General features: G+C 38.1%; 1 protein-coding gene across 1 annotated transcript in view; it reads right to left on the bottom strand.

The window, feature by feature from the left end:
• Window positions 1–1,047: 1,047 nt before the first annotated feature.
• Window positions 1,048–19,604, bottom strand: part of LOC137999570 (RNA-binding protein 26-like) — a 28,154-nt gene continuing 9,597 nt past the window's right edge. The window contains exons 4-18 of the mRNA XM_068845379.1: window positions 16,467–16,941; window positions 15,143–15,592; window positions 13,517–13,696; window positions 12,884–13,200; window positions 10,783–10,929; window positions 10,204–10,296; window positions 9,890–10,012; window positions 8,970–9,044; window positions 7,097–7,159; window positions 6,878–6,982; window positions 5,430–5,534; window positions 3,696–3,911; window positions 2,870–2,956; window positions 2,561–2,725; window positions 1,048–1,718 (exon numbers count right to left, since the gene is read on the bottom strand). Of these exons, the coding sequence (XP_068701480.1) occupies window positions 1,620–1,718; window positions 2,561–2,725; window positions 2,870–2,956; window positions 3,696–3,911; window positions 5,430–5,534; window positions 6,878–6,982; window positions 7,097–7,159; window positions 8,970–9,044; window positions 9,890–10,012; window positions 10,204–10,296; window positions 10,783–10,929; window positions 12,884–13,200; window positions 13,517–13,696; window positions 15,143–15,592; window positions 16,467–16,941 (2,700 nt within the window). The 3' untranslated portion in view covers window positions 1,048–1,619. The remainder of the gene's footprint in view (window positions 1,719–2,560; window positions 2,726–2,869; window positions 2,957–3,695; window positions 3,912–5,429; window positions 5,535–6,877; window positions 6,983–7,096; window positions 7,160–8,969; window positions 9,045–9,889; window positions 10,013–10,203; window positions 10,297–10,782; window positions 10,930–12,883; window positions 13,201–13,516; window positions 13,697–15,142; window positions 15,593–16,466; window positions 16,942–19,604) is intronic.

Raw genomic sequence — 19,604 nt, 5'->3', positions numbered from 1 at the left:
TTTGAAAAGAGTAGGACAAACTTGTTTGGTAACATTATACCTGTCTGCAAAGGTCTGGCAAGTTCTCAATATATTAAGAGTTAATATTTCTTTTTTTTTCGGGATACTCTTTTCAGATATTACTTTTTCTGAGGAGCAGTGAACCATTTGATTAGTCTAATTTGGAACTCTCCTAGGCAGGGACACCTGATTTAGCAACAGAACGGGAACGTCAGTGTTGACGTCGCCCGCAGCAAAACTACCAATGAGAATTTAGAATAGAGAAGAAAAGAGTAGAGTCTATTCTATTCTGAATTCTCATTGGTGTTTTTTCTGCCCGCGCCGTCGCCACTGACGTTCCCGTTCTGTTGCTAAATCAGCCTATTGTTAGCTTTTGCACAATAATTATATACAACAAAAAAAAAAGCATGCAGTTGTCTCTGGCTCTTTCCTTAGTGGGGGCACCTGTGAGTCCTACTAGTATTTTGGGGAACATTGCCCACAAACTCTGCACTTAAACATGCTTTGATAGATAAATTGAACTCTGTATTGATTATTTAATGCACAGTGTGAAGTTGGTGACCAAGATGAAACCTTTCAAATAAAACAAAAACAAGTAGTGTTAGAAAATCAGGAAATATTGTCTATATAGTTTGGGGAATGATTTGTGAAAGTGTTGGTTTTTACATCATTGGAAGATTTGGTGATGTCAAAGATGGCTGACCTTTGAAACCAAAGCACAAGAAGCAATGTTAAATAGCATAGAACAAACGTTATTGGTATGAATTCTGGAAATAATACACTTCTGCAAAAGGCCATAACAGCCATGCACAGACTTGTCAAAAGGTCACCTTGAATTCTTGGTTCTTTAATCTTTTTCCTGCTCGTCTGTACAGCTCACCAGGTATCTTCTTGAGGCATCTACAGGTATCTGTTCACTTGACAAACTGTCTTCTTCAACCCAGTCCTCAATCAACTGCTTCATTCAAGTGATTACAACACAGTGTTTGTAACCAGATGACTGTTGGTCATTGACTTTTGAAGCATGTTTGTTTTTTTTTTGTTTTTGTTGTTGTACAAGTGTTTTTTCTGTTTTCAAATGCAGAACTTTTTTTTGGGAATGTGACATTTTCATTCTCATCATGCTCATATTTTGATTGTCTTTTTTTTTGTTTCATTTTCTTTCTTCTTTTTTCATGCATGTCATAAGTTAACTTTAGCACTGATTGAAACTTACTGACCTATAAAATCACATTAAAACAGTATTATTACATGTAATACAATATTAAGACCGTTGTAAAACGATTTCCTTTCCGTGAAGTAAATTTACAAGTCAAGCTACAAAAAAAATCTTGTCTTGTCATCAAAAGGTTCTTAGTAGATTCTTGAAGGAGAACTCTTTTTAAATCCTAACACCAATAACAATATTGATTTCCTTTTGCAACATAGTGAAATGTTGTTACAAATGAAGATGAAAATAATTTGACGGTATTTACTCTGAACATTTCTCACTGGGATCTTGCATTCAATGCAAAAAGAATATTTCACATAAATACATTATTCATCAAAAGGCTTCAAATTAATAATGTTCTAATGTGTAGAAACACTGGGATCCTGTGCTCCTAATGTTAAAGCTGTGACTATCTTTTCCATGGTCGTTCATCTTCCTCTTCATCTTCTTCATCAAAATCTTCACCAAGCAGCAATGCCTCAGCTTCTGGATCAAATTCATGTTTTCCCTAAAAATTAATGAAAATAGGATGGAAAAACAATGAAAAAGAGTATCAACTACAGAATGCATGCAAACATAAAAACAATAGACAGTCAATTAGGTAAAATAGAACAAAAGTATAGGTGACACTGTAATCACATGATTTCAAATGCAATTTGGTATAAATAAGCAGACAGATCAAGGCCGGAGCTAACAAATCAAGGCCGGAGCAAGAAATTTTTGACTGAGCAAGTCCTTAAGAGGGTCTGGGGGGAATGCTCTCCCAGAAAAAATTAATTTGAAGTGCAGAGGCATGGAAGTGCTACATTCATAGATATTTCATCACATGTAAACATTAATCAGTCGAAGTTTACAAAGACAGGTACTTGTTGAGGTTAAGGTTCTGTAAACTACTGGTTTTACCGGTAATTTGTGTTTACCCAATAAAGTTGTATTATTATTATTCGTATTGAACTATTGATGAATCGCTAAGTAACAGATTAGTCTATGATGTCTCCAAATGGATTTTCCTCAAAAATATCTATCAATCAAGACGAGCGAATTGGCAGTGAAAAGATTCAAAGGTTATATCACTCAAGTCCAAACTATCTGCCCAACACTCCAGAAAGAGACTACGTAACATTAATTTTTCTTTCGAATATTTTTTGGGGGGCAACTGTCCCCCTTGCCCCTCAGCTAGCTACTGCCGTGCAAACAGACTCATCCAATGTGTGGTCTGAAAATTTGCAGTCTCAGCGACGATTTTTCAAAGCCAGTAGCATCATGCCCCAAAGCTTCATTTAGCTATAGCAATACATTACCACTTAAGAAGAAACATGCACTTGGAGCAATTACCAAATGACTACTAACCAATTCAGCATCAAAATCCAGCCCCAGCTCTTCCTCCACTTTCTTAAGTGCGGTGGGAGTAGTGGGCGTTGTCACTGCCACCGATGGGGACACAGGGGGCACAGGAGCACGGTACCAGGAAATTTTGAGTGCCCTGCCCTTGTACGTTTTTCCCTTGTTGTATGCCTGAAAGAACAGAAATAGAAATAAAAAATCCATGCACAAACAAATAACACTGACTAAAAATTGAGAAAAGGACCTGTCCGCTCATTTTGAACAAGAGAATGCAAAAGAATGAATAAGTGAACGAGTGACCAATAATTTTCTTACAATTTCTGCTTCCTTTCTTGTCCTAAAGGTCAAGTTCAGCTTTTCTTTGTCCTCAATGTATTCTTCATTGTCAACAATACCAAATTCCTGAAAATGAACGAATGACAAAAGTGAAATGAAGTGCATGGCAAATCAACCATTAAAATATGTTTAATTACTTGGTATGTACACAAGAAGACTGAGCTGTAGCTAGACTTTTGGTAAAGATGAGGCAAGACCTGTGATCCCTGAAGAGAGCTGTGAAGGGGGTCTGGGGCTAGGGTTTGGGTCCCCCAAAAATTCTGAACCCTAAAAGCTCTGAAATGCTATTTTCAGCATTTTTCAAGAGGTATTACTTCAGAAAAATGACATCTTTTTACTCCTTTTTGGAACTAGGGCAAGCGATATTGGTGCCAAATGAATAGTGATGCGGTTTTTGGTTTTCCTATTTCTTATAATTTCTTGAAACGTTTTCTAAAGCCTGTCACCATTATGTCACAATACACCTCAATACAACATTATTTTAAAGAATATTTTGTTTTTGGACACTTTCAGTTCATTTGGCAATTAAAAACAATTTTGCTGCCCACATAAAAATGCCCTTTATACTTAATCTGCTCTCATTAGCCAATGCCAAATGTTTTCTGTGGATTATCTTCCCAACTGAACCTGTGTTTTTCTCAAAACTTTGGGTTAAAATCTAGACAAAATTAAGTGCCTTGTCTTGCCTTATGCTACATGTACATGTACATTAGCTGTGTCCCTAATGGAGAGCTTCACAATTTCCACTGCATGCCTAAAAGAACTGCGAAACAAGTCTCACATATTTCTTCAAAAGACTTCTCACCCTAAAGTGTTCAGCCAAATCTTCCCTCTGTTCTGGGGTTACTTCTTCCACCGAGATCTGTGTCGTCCGATGATCCAGAGATGCACTGTCTCTTGTCCACACTCTTGTTGTTCTTGGGAAAGGTCTGCTTCGAACTGGTGTCCCCCTTCCTCTAGCCCTCCCTATTCCTCTTCCACGTCCTCTTGTAGGAGGATCGAGCAACCCAAGAGATTTTGCCTGAAGAGAATGTTAACATACTTTTAGGAAGCAGTAGACCTAAAAATGTGCAGTAGTGTTCTCTTTTTTGAGCAGTAAGATACAAATTTCAGGGCTTCTGACGGGGTGCAGAAAAAAATGAAAATTATGCAGGAACAAACTTTAATTGTGTGGTGAATTGTGCAGGATTTTGCAAGGTTTCTGTCTTAAACAAAACAAGCTTGACTGACGCTCGTTCAAAATGTTCGTTTTTTTTCTTATGCGATTTTCTTTTTTTAATTGTCTAAAATAACCATGGTTATTTAATCTATAAAAATCTAGGCTTCGTAATTATATTATTGTGCGATTGCATAAACATTTATTTGTTTGTGGTCATCTCACATATCAATATTATTGTTTCATACCTTTTTATGTTTGTATCGTTTCAAAATTCCTTCACTACAGTCTAGGAATTGACATAGTACATTATGATTTACATAGGTTGTTATTTTCCTTGCAGAGGTTTAAGTTAAAAACCCAAACAATGTGCCTAAAATTGAAGAACAATCATTTGCTGTTTTGGTCATTGTCCTGAACTGCCGATAAGGAACGTTAACTGAGCTAGTGCTCAGGATTACACAGAGCTCCAAAGAATACCAGCTTGTATAATTATTTTTTAAATCACTGTTCGACACAGCTGTTTGACAAAAGCAAAAAATAAAATGGTGTTTTTGGAAAGAAAATGGCGTGGAAATCGCTTGAAAAGGTTGTCAAAATCTTGGTTATAAACAGTAAAACGAGTACTTATAAAAACTCTCAGCACATCCTCAGTACTGAGGGATATTGCGGACTTTTAGGAAGTGTGTGTTTTTGTGTGGGATTGATGGAATTGTGCAGCCCTGCACCTGCACACCCTGTTAGAAGCACAGAAATTTGAGAGAACTGAAAATAAAAATCAATTCCAAGAAAACTTCTGTGCCAAAAATCGATATTTTCTTTTCATTTGGTTGTGTTTTACTTTCTTACGGATTTATTTAAAGACACAGGTTTTTTGGACTTAAATTTTTGGAACTTAACCCTTTGATGTCCAAACCGGCCTAAACCGGCCAGACTTAGTATTTTACTCTGTCTAACGCGAGACGATTTTACTCGTCAATGGGATAAAGGAGCCCAGCATGAATCCTTTACATGTTGTGAAATAATCTGGACTGCTTTATGCCTAAAACTGGTGCCCAAGACATTTTGGGAGTGCCCACTATACACAATGTACAGCTGTAAGTGTCCAGCTCTTCTATGAGGAAGACAGCTGAAAAATCCTGGCAACCCTGCCACAAATCCCCAAGCAGCACTGAGGACGGGCACCCATCACTCTGACAAACAGTGGTCCAAAGAAGGAGCTAACCATTAATTAAACACACTAGAAAATACATACTTTGTGCCAAAATGCCTCTCAACTCGGGATGATGAGGAGTAAATAATTATGATGCAAGAACCGATAATTATGATAAATAACCAGCCACAACTGACACATTACTTAGTGCTCTTGTTGCACACAAGTACCTCTTGTTTGAGTTCTTCTACTTTTTTCATCAGTTCTGTTGTATCTTCTCCTGTGTTTTGGTGTGTAATCAAATCAAGCTCCTGATCAAGGATTGCTTTCTGAGCCTGAGAAAAATATTTTAAAAAGCTTTAAAAAAATTAAAACCCTACAGTAGCAGTAAGATAAAAATTAGTAATATTTAAATTAGTATTATTACTGTCTTCCCCAGAAACAAATTCTTATAGAGAATTCACTAGTTCTGCCTAAAATTATGTTACAAGTAAGTATTGTTACTTTAAGTAACATACAATGTAGTTTGGATTTAAAAAAATCATTGTCCTCACATATGAACGTTTTCATGGTGGATGTGCTAGTAATTGGAAAATGGTTTCTCATCTTATAGGTAATAATAAAACATCACACTTTCCTTTGACATAACAAAATTACTTAAAATATAGAAAGTTCAATATTTGTCCTATTCTGGATTCCAGAGGTTATTTTCTCACTATGAAAAGAGCGACAAAAGAGCGAGTCATGAAGCAGCGTGGCTCGCTTTTTTGTTGCTCCTTTCATAGCGAGAAAATAACCTCTGGAATCCAGGGTATAATATTTGTCCACCCCATCTATCAAAACACTCAAAGGAAAGTATGCCCTGTGATGGGTTCTCCTACATCTACCTTTACCATCACACTTGAACACATGCTTTGCCCCATGTACATGTGTACCGGTCTATGCTATCAAACATTCCTCTAAAAGAGGAAAACCTGTTGCACCAGTTTCTCTTTAATGATAATTATTTGCAAGCACAAATTTCAAGCAAAGAATTGACAAAGCGGAGATTGGATATTATTAACAAATTATTTGAAGGCTCCAGTATAACGGTCCATTATTGGTGCAAGTAACTCCACAGTGTTGGAAGGCACACTATTTTTAATATTGAAAATGCAAATAAAGATTGTTTGGTTTTGTCAACTCTCTAAAGCTACACGTATGTAAATTGCATACGTGTAGCTTTAGAGAGTTGATAAAACCACACAATCTTTAACCCTTTTCCTGACACATAAATTTTACTTTGTCTAACACCAGGGCCGGGTTGTTCAAAGCCAATTAATGCTAATCCCAGATTAAAAATCAAACCACAGAGTTTATTTCCCTATTCACAAATGTTGTTCAATGCTGATATTCAGCAAAACTTTGCATTAGAGTAAGTCAATCTTAAAAATCAAACATAAGAAAAAGAAAGTTCACCAAAACATTGAAAAAATAGAACCAAATTTTACGCTAATCCTGGATTCAATTAATCGGCTTTCAAACAACCGGACCCAGATGATTTTACACACCAGGGGGGGGGGGGGGTAGGGAGGGGGTAGGGTGGGTGGTAAGGTCCAGGCTGAAACAATTGGCCAGAGAAAAGAACACACAACAAAAAAAGTGTGCAAGTGACTTCATGCATCCTACATGCACTTACAATCTGCCGTGCCTGAGATGGGCTCTCCTTGGATTTAGCTGCCATGGCTGCCAGTTCAACTTCTTTTTTCAATGCTTCAATGTTTGAACTTAATGATTTTATAGTCTGCAATCACAAAGCAATATTAATTTTTTTTGGTTAAGGTATTGGTCACAAGACATTCAAAGTTGTGAGGAAATGTAACAAAAATGTTTACTTCTTTTACCTAATTTATCTTACCTTCATGATAAGATCTTTCTCTGCAGCACCAAGATTCTTCTTTTCAAGTTTAGAAATTAATAACTAGTAAGAAGAAGGAAAAAACAAGTCTATAATACTGTTAAGTGTAAAATTGATACAGTTCTGATTTGATGAAATGGGCATAAACTATTTCAGAGGGTTTTCGCCACTTTGAATAACATCAAAGTGGAATTGAAGAACACAGGTAGTTTTATTATTCATTTAATGTCACTGTTCCTTGGTATCAACATAATTAGCTTTTAAACACGTAACGCGAGGCGCACTAGAACGAGACAACAGACGAATTGGCGTTTTTTGGGGGGGAACACTGCCTTGCAGCTGGTTAGCCTATGTGACTTCCGGATTGCGTGACATAGAACAACTTCACTTATCTCCCCAGCACTACGAGCTGAGTGGTAAACGGCACGTGCTGGATCGGACAAGAGTATTGGTTAGCGAGCAATGTACAAAGGCAAACTAACCAAGTTTGGGGGAAATCGCTGCGCAAACTTAACCGCACCACGTAGGAGTGACCCGATCTTAATGAAGGCAAAGTGATAATATCTAACCCATCTCCAAAGGGAGGGAGGTAGGGGAAAAACTTTAACAAATTGCAAACAGCTAGTTGGTTTACTATAGAAGACAAACTGCCAAGTGAACCTTGGATGGCTAACTGAGGCCTTTATACCTAGACAGATTTGGCCAATGCAGGTGTACGTTACAATCTGAGATCTAGGAGCAAAGTCTTTATGTCCTCATTATTTTTATTTACAACAAAACCATTGATTTTATGACCTTGAACATACGACTACAAAGAACATGAAGATAACTATTGCGACATGAGTAGCCCTTGAACAGCATTTTACTGATGGGGCAGTAAAATCTCACTTAAAATACATGTAAGTGGCATTTTAAGAGATAAGAAAGGAGAAAAAAATGCTCTGTTGAATTCTGAGCTGTAACACGGCATAGTGCTACATGAAGACGTTCATGCAATAACAGTAAAGTAAAATAAAGTATTATAATAACATGGGTGCCATACATGTACATGTAAGACCTTAATTTTGCCACGAACTTTCAGTGATACACTGTAATTAATAATTTCACGTGTGAAATTACAATGCAGTGCTAAAAATAATGGCATCCAGGTTTGAAAATTAAGGAGTAATTTGTCACCCATGATATTAATAGCTAATCAAATGGTATACTTATGAAATTAGGGAATAATTTCGCATGTGGAATTTAGCTTTGTCGGTTATAGACGAAAGAGTGAAGTGATCCTTGCACTTTTTGAACAATTTAAGAGGGAGATTACAATAGAGTTTACAATGTAAACCTACTGCATCCCATGCAAACCCACAGCGCTAAACTACAATCTTGGACAAAACTTGTTGGGAAAATGTGACACAGCACTATGAAATGTTCAAATTACCCTAATTATTTATCTGTGTGATAAAAGATTAAATTCCTCTGTACTCCCCTCCCCCCCCCCAATAATTCAGTGTTGGTTTAGGAAGGGGGGGGGGGGGGGGAGACAGGGTACCTAAAGATTTAAACTTTTTTGTGAATGCATGCCAAATGATGTTTAAGCTGAAATTTTCCCAAGAGTTTAGTGCAAGATTGTAGCTACAGCTGAAGTTGATGTACTCTTCTCGTGAAGCGACAGTTCAAATTTACAATGTACTGAGACACCAACACACACGTGGACGTACTCCCCACCTCATTTACAATTATAGTACATGAATATAGTATATAATACACTGAATCACTCTTAAATGCCATTTTCCTAGAATACACCCCAAGAGGAAATCCATAATAGCAACCGCTCAAAGTAAGCTGCTAAGTGTGGGAATATTGCTGTTTCAAGGTTTACCTTCTGTTCTTTGATTTGCTTATTCAGTAGTTCTTGTTTTTGTTTTTGAATTTCCAGCTTCTTCTTCATTGCTTCCTGGAATGCAAAAAGAAGGCTACTTAATTTTGCAATCCCATGTACCCTTTTAATCCTGAGAATGAGAATTTACTCAGTGGGGGCTGCTTTGGGATGGATAGGTTAACTGATAAGCCTGCCAGACAAATTCAAGACTATGGATTTGTTGTGGTTCATCACACCTTTATTTTTGTCATCCGATCACCATACCATGTGCATAATTATGTTAGATATATATGTAACTCAACAACACAATTATTTTAATCCCCTGAACAATTCATTTGATGCTTCCTGTACAAAATAATTAGGTGTCAATCATACATTAAATTAAGAGCTCATCAACTCTGGTCTGGAAACAAAACACTTTAAAAGCTTGCAGGAAGCAAATTAGACACCTGTCAAAACAACTTTGACTACTTGCTTTTCAAATCCAGAATTTTAAAAATATTATTTAAAAAAAACCCAAAAAATTATAGCTTCAGAAAACAAGGCCACCTTTCTTGAAATCTAGTAATCAAAATTATATTCTGGTCATTTGAAAGGAACCTTAACCCATTGACCCCTAAGGGTTCCCGATAGAGAAGTAAAATTGTCTGCCGTTAGACAGTAAAATACTAAGTCTGGCCGGTTTAGGCTGGTTTGGACATCAAAGGGATAAAGTAAGTGCCCGTCTTTTGCTCCAGTTGCCACATTAAAAAATCCTTAAACAAACTGAGTGCAAGATATTGAAAAACAACTAGCAAGATAACAAAGTAACTGCAGGTGCCATTAGATGCTACAAGAAATGCGCTAAGTTGTGCTTTTGAAATTAACTGCAGTTTAAAAGTACAGTTAAGTATTGTCTCAGAAGACGTAATCAAACTGACCTGTTTCTGAAGTTCTAGTTGTCTCTTAGTTAACACGGGAGAAGCAACAGGTTTTGGAGTCTTCGAGATAGATGTCTTTCCACTTTGGAACATGGTTGGTTTGGCTTTGGCTTCCACCACAGTCTGTGAATTAAAGTTACACAATCATAGTAATTTCTGGTATAGCAGTGTTTTTTGCTTCAGTGATAAAGTAAAATAATGTTTCTTCCTTTTTGAATGTCATGTTCACTGACACAAGACCACTACTCTAACAGTAACTAGACCATGGTTTGAACAGTGTTACCCGAGTTGTTGTAATTTTCTGTGGCCATTACCTTGTTTGATGTTTCTTCTTTAATCCCCAAATCAGCTGGAGCAGTTCCCGAATTACTAATTCCTCCTACAGCTGAGCGATTTGAATTTCCATCCTACAAAAAAGCCACAGTTAAAAATCAATTTAAAACATTCAACAAGGTTTAAGATTAACCTGACTTTAAAAATAGGCCTATGCTGATAGGCATGGTGACTAATGGTGTAGGGAGTGCAAAACAGGCTACTATATAATACACAAACATACCGTATTATTTTAGTGATAATTTCTCTTGTTAAGATGCAAAAGCAAATTAAATTATTGTTTCAAGTTGACTTGATCATGATAGAAAGAAATACATCATTATTTTGATTTTGCCTGTCATTTAGTCAACTATTCAGCATAACTGTGCCTGAGTAGTGTGAATTGTCACTTGGGGGTTTGGGGCCTAGACAACACAAGTCATAAAGAAACAAACCACAAGGCTTTTTTTTTCTCATGTATTATAAGTACTGAAGCTTCACCTCATGAAAAATAACAGTATGACCCTAAGCTTTTTTGAGGATTTTTTTGTTTGAGAAGAACTTTATGCTACGTAGCTTACTTTGTTTTGTGGTCTGTCCGGATTGTGCCAAAACACCCGAATAAACCTGTTGCCAAGGACAGCGTCGGGGCAGGAATAAGCTGTTTTAGCTTCAGTGTGATGTGAGAATTGAACCAATGCTGCTTCAGGATCACTAAAAGCACAAACCTTCAGAAGGAATGCAAAATATTTGACATTTAAAAGTTTGGTTTGGCTTTTTACCTCTCAATTCATGCAGAGACACACCCAATGAGTGTGGGACCTCTCCACATCTCCACATCAATCACTAATAATATTTACAACAACAAAGAGCTCAGGTTAGGGTTGTCTAACTATTCGATAGATTCAGCATTGCAATTATGTCAAACAGCGAGTGGCTGGCTAAAATTTGCATTTTGCAAAAAAACTGAAGGACCTGTGTTTCACTTTAGCTGATTCCTTGACTGTTAGCTGAAGATCTTGAGCAACTTATACAAAGAGAATCCTGCTGTTTCCCATTTGTTGTTTCATGTAAATGCAATGCTAAATCTCTCCTCAAAGGTAAAGGTACACGTTCTTTAACGTCGGAAGTTCCTTTACTCTCTAGTATTCTCCCAGGAAGCTGACGGTGCGCTCATTTTACCCCCCTCTTTCCATCAGTGCTCCGTTTTAAGGGTATTTAAAGCTACATGTACTTAGGCTACACTGAAAGGAAAGAAGTCGAAACAAGGATGTGAGATCCGGGGATCGAACTCGGGACCTCTTGCATCAAGGCTGCACACTAACCAACTGTGCTACCCTTGGTTCTATAAAGGGAATAATTATTTTTCACTGGATCTGGACGATGTTGGGGAGTAAAGTTAAAAGAACACTTCCTTGCCACTTATTGCTTGTACACTGTACATGTAATCAGGACACAAGAAATGTTAAAATTGAGAAGGAAGCAAGGGCATGTCCATTCTTTGTACGCTTGTCAAAATTGGCAAACACGTAATTAGGTGTATGTGTACTTCTGGATATAAACGTATGTGGGGCATCAAAAGCTGTGGAATTGCAAGTTGATTATCTCCATTCCAGTCCTGCTCTGACCAATACATGTACCTGTACCCATCAACTGTGGTTCTGAACTGTCCAATGCTTTGTTGATGCTTTCCATCAAATTGTTTACTTTGTACACAAACTAGCAGTTCCATCTTGAAATAAACATGCATTTGACCATTTGCTAACTTAGCCCCAGGACATTATGCCGGCCACCATGTCCACCTTTCAGCACAGGCATGAGGCAACCCCTTGGCAGAGCCATGTAGCAACTCTCGTAACGTACATGTATAATGTGATTAGCTCCCTACCCTAGCCGAAAACAAAAGACTAAACAATTAAAACAACGACTTGGACTTAAACAATAGAAGCTGTTTACAATATCAAACAATAGCAGGTTATGACAAACAATAGAAGCTGTTTACAATATCAAACAATTGCAGGTTATGAGAGCTGGTACCTTTAATTACTGTTTTGTTTTTAGGCTTGGGTAGCGAGTCAATCACATTATATGTTACAAGAGCTGCTAGATTACTGCCTTGGGATATGCTCCCAGGCCAATCGCCACAGTGCCTGCAGAAGCTATGATCTTGAAGCATTTAACTCTGGTTCAGAGCAGGGGTTTTTTTAGTTTAAACATTTCCTTATTTGGATGTAACGTAGCTCTTGCTCATTTTCCCGCAAGTGCAGCTTCGATCTTATTTTAGTCCATAATTTGGGCAAAAAATTGGTGTCAACAAAAAACCTAGCTTTGTTCCAAGGAAAGGAGTTGTAAGTTACATGCTTCAAGGTCATGTGATTCTGTTGCCAGACAATGGGAACTCCTTGTGGAGAATAAGGTTACATGTAAATACATGTTCACAATTTTTTTTAAAATTGACCTTCTGGGCTCAGTTGTTTGAAGGGTGTATAGCACTATCCACTGGATAACTCAATAATTATTGGTTTTGCTAGTGTTTATGCACTGGAGAGTGATTTATCCAGTCGATAGCGTCATCCACCTGTAATTATTGGTTTTGCTAGTGTTTATGCACTGGAGAGTGATTTATCCAGTGGATAGCGTTATCCAACTGTAATTAGTGTAATGTCTCAAATGACATTGTACCTGAATGTTTGTAATAGTACCAAATCTTTGGAAATGTTCATTCAATTTAGAAATATTGTTTAGGTCACGGGGAATCCTCTTTAATTCCAGGGTATCACTGAATTTCCTTGGAAAACCCAGCTGATGTTTGATAGGATCTGTGTGGTTAACAGGGGTAGAGACATCTGATGTACTCTCCTGGGGTACCCCTGGGGTCTTTTGTTGCAGAGGTGGCTTTTCCTGAGGCATGGGAGGGGTGGTCTTGTTTGGGTCTGAGTGTGTGACAATTCTGTCTGGAACAGCTGGGACTCCAGAACCAGGTGCTGAAATACCAGGAACTAAGAAGAGGAAAAAACAGTCTGATTTTTTTGTACTTGCTCAGTTACTACATGAAAAGTAGTCCCAACAATCATAAGCAAGTGACATTAGAAACACCAAGAGAATCATGCTACCAGCATAAATTATGTACACTATATATATGGAAGTGTTACAACAGAGTGCAACAGAGTGGAAAATAGTCCATTCATTTCAGAATGGACTATCTCTGCTTTCTTCTATAAATTTTATACTTGAGTCTCTGCCTCTACTTCAAGGTAAAAAGAGCAGTAACTGTTACATTACATCACAAAATAAAAGCAGCTTTATAACTGTTACCTTGTACAGTGAGCTGAGGTGGATTTGGAGTCACAGGTAATAGCTCCCTTGATCGCAAACCCATACCACCAGGATGAAAGACTCCAGCCTGTGGTGGAAGAATGTGGGGAGGTCGGCCATTACCCAGCCTCATCCACACAGGCGTCCTGTCAAACTGGGGTTGTTCTGGATTGTAAGAATCTACAGGTAAGAAAGGAAAATATTGACTTGTCTACATGTTTAAACCTGCTTATGTTCAAAACTCTGTATGATAACTACCAGTAAAAATTATATTTATACATTAATTTTTATTACTGGTACTAGACAAAGAGACCTGTAAAATTTAAACCGGACACACATTACCAACTAACAACACTTATTCTGCTAGATGGGTAACTTATCACCAAAACCTCCAATACAGTGAGTCACTCCTTTTTTGGAGCACTTGTAAGTGTACTTAAGTTATGATTCAAGGCAACTCCAGGTATCTCCTCGCCAGTACAGCAGGCCACTATAACTAGTAATAGCTGATACAACAGCTGCCCCCACTGATCAGTATAGTTGTACGCAGAATTTAAAACAACCAGGGCAGAGGTAAAGGTGGCTGCTTACAAACGGAGCAGTTGATGTTGAAGCAACGAGAGAACAAATCAGCAGGGACATACTTCTGAAAGCATGGCACATGACATGTTTTGGCGCCCCCTTCCGAGCGTTAAAGGCGCAAGCTACCTAGGGGAGTCTGGAGAGTACTAGGGCTCATAAGTATTTAAGTATTTCACAATAATTACTATTCCAGCTTGTTCTCCATGAAAATTTGTTTTGTTCTCACACAAAAAATGAAGCTCATTTGAATGACTTAAGAAGCACTACTCCGACACACTGTAACTGTTACTTCGCGCAACGCTCGCTACTAGCACGTGTATAAATATATGGTGCACTGTGACAGATGGCAAGATGTTTTTTCACAATTATGTTCACGTGTTCTCTTGTTCTTCTGCCATTCTCTTCTACGTCATCATTAACAAAGACTTACATGTACTTGCAGGCATTTGGTGTGAAAACGTCAATTTCCCGATTATTATGTTTGCCCTTACAGCTTTCAAGTTGAGATTTTTTCTGGTAATACACATATAAGCCCAAGCTACAATGCCTGCTTGGGATTCTGCGTCTAGGCAAAATCCCTGCAGGGGCAACAACCTGGCCACAGGAGACACAAGACATCACTGTAAACATAACACGTGCAAAATATAACGGACGCACTGTAGTTACCGACCGAGCAGATAATAATTATGTTTATGGAAGTAACTCCAAAGGAAGCAAGGAATCAGCAAATAAGTATGCCAAAGAGATAAAAGCAAGACAAAGAAAGGTATTAGCAAAACAAAGCATGTTTGTACAGGGTGAAGCTCCAGGGACCTCCTCAAGAAATGGGTGAATGATAAAAATGCAATGAAACAATACCCTTCCGGTTAACTCTCCATTTAATTTGCGCAAGGGTCAGAGCCAACAAAAATGCAGCATTTACATGTATGTTTAACTTATACCCCTGCAAACCCTGATGTACGTATACAGTTCAAATGTTGGTTTGCCATTTTTAATCATTTACAGATCCTGTGTTTATATTGAATCTATCACTTTACAACTCACCTTCAAACGGGTTCACAAATGGAGTGCGAGGTCCTTGCCCTCTGAGCATGGGCCGTGGCTGTTGCATCATACGAACTGCATGTGGTGGCAAGACAGGTCGCTGATTACCCGGACGGACCATTCCTGGAGGGGCTGGGGGACGTGGGCCACTTGCAGGTACACTGTTATCAGAACCTTTCTGAGTCCCTTGTGGTTTTGGTGCATCATTAGACAATGCACTTGAGGTACCAGGGGGAGGAGGTTGAGAGTTTGGAGTTGGATAACCTGCAGGTATGGGACCAGCATTTCCCGGTAAGGCACCCCCAGGAATTGATTGACCATCTGGGAGGAAGGAGGGCCCTGTAGAAGTAGGAAATCCTAACATCCCTGGGGGAAGCATTTCTTGTACCACCACTGGGTCATTTCCATGGTCAAAAGGACAGAGTTCTCCACGCATACAAAATCCTTTCTCTGTCGAAGTAAGAACAGAAATGAATTACAAAACATGTACATATGTGTGTGTTCAAGTAGTTGCACAGCCCACAACTAATAAAACCAAATAAACTAGCCCGTGGCACATGCAATGATTTCTAAATAATGTCTTGCAGTGCTCAAAATTAGTGGTTGCCCAGTGTCTGAAACAAAAGGAAAGTTTACCAGACGGCTAGTTTTGGGTCAAGTAAAAAGCCTGGTTGCCCAAGGAAAAAATTACCGACAACCCAGCCAATAGAGATAATGAATTAAATTAATGGTAAGAAGCACCCAACTGTAACTTGTTGGTTTTCTATTGTCAATGTCTGATAATAGTGTGAAGTTAATAATAATTAATTTTCTGCAGCTGAGCATTTTCCCTTGTTTTGAATATCTGTAACTTTTACAAAACATTGTCAGATTGGAAAATGCAAGAGACACAGGAGCACACAATGAACTATAGGACATTCAAGTTCTTTCGCCATTGATTTCATCTCAACACGGTATGCATTTTAATCATAGGGGTTTTCCTTGTGGGCAGCCAAGGATTTATCAGGGCAACCAATTTCACAAGTTTGGTTGCCTGGCTTTTAAAACAGGGTCAACCTGGACTTTTTGCAATTTTAAGAACTAATATTCTTAGAATAATAATATTGCACCAAATGATTTTGCATTGGTGTCCCTATGAACTTGAAATTAAGATGGTAGACAAGGACAAAATCTCTCCCAAAACTCATTGTCACCTGGTTACCCCTTGTCCAACACTAATTCACAGGTTAACTGTTTGGCAACTGCCTGATTTGATGGTATTGCATCACTTTTCAGAAAAATCACTACCGGTATTTAAATGGTCGTAAAATAAAACAAACCATACCATCATAATCACGGCAACGAGACTTCCTGACACCACCCCTTTCCCTGTCGTCTCTTCTATCATGACGCATTCGATCATCTCTGAATCTATCACGAACGATACGATCCCGTCCCATTCTTCCACCTCTATGATCCCTTAATGGACTCCCACGTCGACCCCTGCGATCATCATGAGGAAGCATTCCAGGACGAAGTACAGAATCCCCACCATCAGGGCCGTGCTTTAAAACCCTTTCTCGATGCACTGAGCTTGGAATAGGATATATGACATTGATATTTCTGGAGTCCTCTTGGGGTCCACCATGTTCCTCTTTAGGAACCTTGGAAAAGTCACTCCTATTTCGGTCATCGTCAGCTCTGCGTTTGCGAGGCCGGTCCCCACTGCTAGAAACTACTGAGTTAGCTCCACTGGTGTTGCGGTCAGTGGAGTCCGTTGCTCGTCTTGTTCTCTTAAAATCTCTGTCATCATCGTCTGGCTGCAATGATGATGATTTGAAAAAAAAATGGTGAAAACGGATATAAATCGGGCCAATGAAGTAGCTATAGATCTATGCACGTAGATTTCAATAAGCATCAAAACGTAGGCTTAGCTACATAATTCCCAAAAAAATTGCCTAAAATTCTATCTGGAATTTCCCAACCAAAAGCTCTAAAATTATTTTCGAAATGTCTAAAATTCTCCAAAAGCTCTCTAAAATTCCCAAAAATTCTTATAAATTTCGTTTCTTATAATGCAAAGTCTGCCATATCCGTATTTGCTATCAAGCAAAGATCCGGATTCCGAAACTACGGTGCGAAACCGCTGCTTAGATGCAATGTAGGACCCCTTTTGGTGAATAACCGCTGATAAGGAATGGATATGAACAGACTGACCACTCGCCTGGTAGGTTGGAATACAAAATGATGATGCCTAAAATTCCCCAAAAAATTCCGGAATTATGTAGCTAAGCCTTTCAAAATGTGTCCCCTTGCCCTTCTCCCCAAATTTCAACATCACTTGTGTCTTGGAATACAGACAATTAAAGTCACAAAGTATCTCCCAAACACTGCTCCTCAAGTAGGAATAAACAAGGGGGCAGCACTAAAGGCCAGAATCCAGAATCCAAAAAAGGTCGAAGTTCAAATGGTCGATTGATGATAATAAACAAATTGCGATTTTGAGACCGCAATACCACATTATATTGACGGCTAGTTGGGAGAAAATATATCTCCGTCAATATAACGTGGTATTGCTGTCTCAAAATCGCAATTAGTTTTGTATCACGATCCATCATTTATAAGGATAAATAAAACTGTAAACTAATCAACCCACGCCTGATCGAAATTTCAATTCTTTCTACCTGCGAAACATATTTGTTTGCGTATATCAGCAACCCAATTCAGTGCAACAACGTCAATTTCAACATTAGAACCAATCACAGGCTGCAAAAAAGAGACGACAATAACATGAAATATTGACGGCTCGTGCACAGGCAAAACTATAAGTCAGAAGATCGCGATACTAATCAAGATGCACAAGAAACCAAGCCTTGATCATTCAAAAGGTCCATTGGATAATGCTATCCACTGGATAAACACTAGCAAAGAAAATTGAGTTATCCAGTGGATAAGTTGTTGTAATTCTTGCGAATTGTGGATGATTTTGGTTTCTGGTGTCTGGATTCTGGCTTTAGTGCCACCCATAAACAGGTGCACTTACATGTACATGTACTTAAAAATCACGCTAACTTTTACCCTTACGTTATTTTGGAAACCGGTAGCAAAGGCTACAAACAAACCTTTTGTGCTTTCTTATGTTAATGAAGACTATTATTTGCATTACAATAACACAATTTACACAAGAAAAGCAGTGAGGTCTTTTTCAATACAAGGTCATCAGAAGCCTCAAAGTCACTGAGCAAACAACTGTAAAATGACCTATTGTTGTTCAAATTCTACACAAAAAATAGTGCTGTAATGCTCTCCAACGATCTGGCAAAACATGAAACGCTCAAACAAACGTAAACAAGCAAATAAATTAATCTCTTCTCAAAATGGATCTGCTACAAAAAATTAACTTTTCTTTCCTTGACAATGATGCCCTTTATAACGTTTTCTTCTTTAAAATTAATTTTGGTGAAACGATTGAAATTGGTCTCCTCTTTCTCACAACGACATGTATAATAAATTACTGTATTATTAGCATAATCTAAAAAGAACTGAACATTAATTTAATGGTTCTGTCTAACACGTTCTTTGGTGTTTTCAGTTTCAATGACTGTCAGCCATCTTTACCAAAACAGTGAAGGTAAAGGAAAGTTAATTATAATGACTTTACCGTATATAAAAAGTTGTTGCCATAGCAAATTTAAGTTAAAATAATGTACCCGGTAATGGCATGTTAGTTAATGTGTACTATTAACTTTAATAAATTATTGGGTTTAACCCATTGACTCCTGGGGGTTCCCTATTGACGAGTAAAATGGTCTGGCATTAGACAGAGTAAAATACTAAGTATGGCCGGTTTGGGCATCAAAGGGTTAACCCATTCACCCCTAAACCGGCCAGACTTAGTATTTTACTCTGTCTAACGCCAGACCATAAAGTTTTACTCGTCAATGGGGAACCCCCAGGAGTCAATGGGTTAAGACCATGAAGCAAAGCCAAGTGGTTATAGACCTGGCCCCGGTTGTTCAAAAGGTGGATAGCTCTATCCACTGGATAACTCAATTGGTTTTGATAGTGATCATCCACTGGATAGTGTGATTTATCCGTCGGATAGCGCTATCCACCTTTTGAACAACCAAGGCCTGATAATTAAACAATCTGTGAGTTTAATGAACGGCTTCAAAAACATTCCTCAAAAAGGGTTTCCCTTTGGACAGAGGTTCAAATTGTGAGAGGGGAGAAAAACAAGCAATGCCTTATTAGTATGCTTTATACAAAGAATTCTAATGAGGAGTGCTTTATCAGTTTCTAAGCTCATGCATGCAATGTTTTATCAATGACCTGTTTGGCTCATGAATTATTAAAAAGTCTTTGAAGAACTTATAATAAAAAAATTGACACTGAATAGAATGTTATGGCAGGTTAGTTATGACTACATAATTTAACAATCCACGACATTTAGCATATTAGTTTTGATAAAGATGGCTGACAG

Source organism: Montipora foliosa, chromosome 4 (assembly GCF_036669935.1).
Source record: "Montipora foliosa isolate CH-2021 chromosome 4, ASM3666993v2, whole genome shotgun sequence".
Classification (NCBI taxonomy): domain Eukaryota; kingdom Metazoa; phylum Cnidaria; class Anthozoa; order Scleractinia; family Acroporidae; genus Montipora; species Montipora foliosa.
This window is presented reverse-complemented; position numbering and strand designations above follow the sequence as displayed.